The 1,325-nt window shown below is 44.4% G+C and overlaps 1 protein-coding gene across 1 annotated transcript in view; it reads right to left on the reverse strand.

Annotated features, from left to right (window-relative positions):
- T265_11242 (hypothetical protein) overlaps positions 1-939 on the reverse strand; it is a gene marked incomplete at both ends in the record, with an annotated part of 34,275 nt that extends 33,336 nt beyond the window's left edge. Inside the window, one exon of the mRNA XM_009177845.1 lies at positions 869-939. Within this exon, the coding sequence (XP_009176109.1) occupies positions 869-939 (71 nt within the window). The remainder of the gene's footprint in view (positions 1-868) is intronic.
- Between the last annotated feature and the right edge of the window lie 386 nt (positions 940-1,325).

Genomic DNA, 1,325 nt, shown 5'->3' on the forward strand with positions numbered 1-1,325 from the left:
GTATATGAGACTCGCGAATGACCGCTGCAAGCGCGAGCGAAATCAGAAGAGAGAGTCGAAGCACGTGACCACGCTTGTATTATGTGAAATTGTACAAGGGCGCATTTTTTGTAGTTTCTCGTATTCAAACAAAAAACGATTATGCAATTGATGAAATATCTAGTGTTATAATGGAAGTAAAATAAAGGTACAAAAACGCCACAATAGCTGCGTGGAATGACCTTTCTCCGACGGTTGTCCACGCTCCTTCCAGAACCCAGTTTAAAGCACTCTTAGACACTTATTTATGCGAATCCTCACGCTGGCAAGCATACTGCCGCGCGCTGAGAACACAAAGAGCAGTGCTACACCCTTATTTCACTTGTGCCTTTCAGGTGAACGACAGCCACTGACCGATCCGGGAAACTTGGGCAAAAGCCTCGATCCTGTGTATCAATCCGTGAATCCGTGAATCCGTGAGCTAATTCGGAAAGACCAGTGTGAATGTTCCGCTTCAACCGGGACATTCGACCCAGAACTGGTGCTTATTTCTAAAGCTTTGGGGAACACAAACACGAGGATCACAGTGACCTTGTCGAAAGCTGATAATGAACTTCCTTTCCTGAACGAGTACCTTGCGCTATCCAACCCGGGTCAGCTGGCTGCAAAGGGCATTCAGCATTCTGATGTGGCCATAAAGACCGCCAAGATGTCAAGGTGGACAGGACCATGAGGGAGAGTAGGTTGATCATTTAAGGGTTGTTTTTAGAGCCCAATCACGAATCACTTCAAGCAGACTGGTTACGCTAAAATGGAAGCCAGCGAACATTTGGACTTCTAGCAAACATACACTCATTTGCAAAATAATCTGGTTTTTTGAGAGACTCACCTGAAACCCAGCTGAATCTCTGGTTCGTGATGTTTCCAGGCAACTGAATGTGCTGCACCAGGCCGCTTCATGTTTCAGTCGCTACGATATTAAAGATATCGTGATAGATGAATATCTTTGTAATGTAATGGTGCAGCACATTCAGTTACCTGAACACATCACAAACGAAAGATTCAACTGGGTTTTCGGCGAGTCTCTCGAAAAATTAAACTAGTAATTAATGTAATGTATATTCGCTAATTTCGTGCAATTTGGTTTCAAGTAGAACATAAGGTTGACAGAAACCTGAGGACTGCGTCTACCTGATGAGCTCAAAAAAGGGCGAAACCAGTCGTGGGCTGTCGACGGGTTTTCAGCAACCCTATGAGTGGTACATTACAAAGATATACTTGGGCTTCTAGTTACTCCTTCCTTCCACCTGTCTTACAGGTCTTACAGCTGATTGTGAATACTCAAA

The sequence above is a fragment of the Opisthorchis viverrini genome (genome assembly GCF_000715545.1).
Source record: "Opisthorchis viverrini unplaced genomic scaffold opera_v5_462, whole genome shotgun sequence".
Classification (NCBI taxonomy): Eukaryota; Metazoa; Platyhelminthes; class Trematoda; order Opisthorchiida; family Opisthorchiidae; genus Opisthorchis; species Opisthorchis viverrini.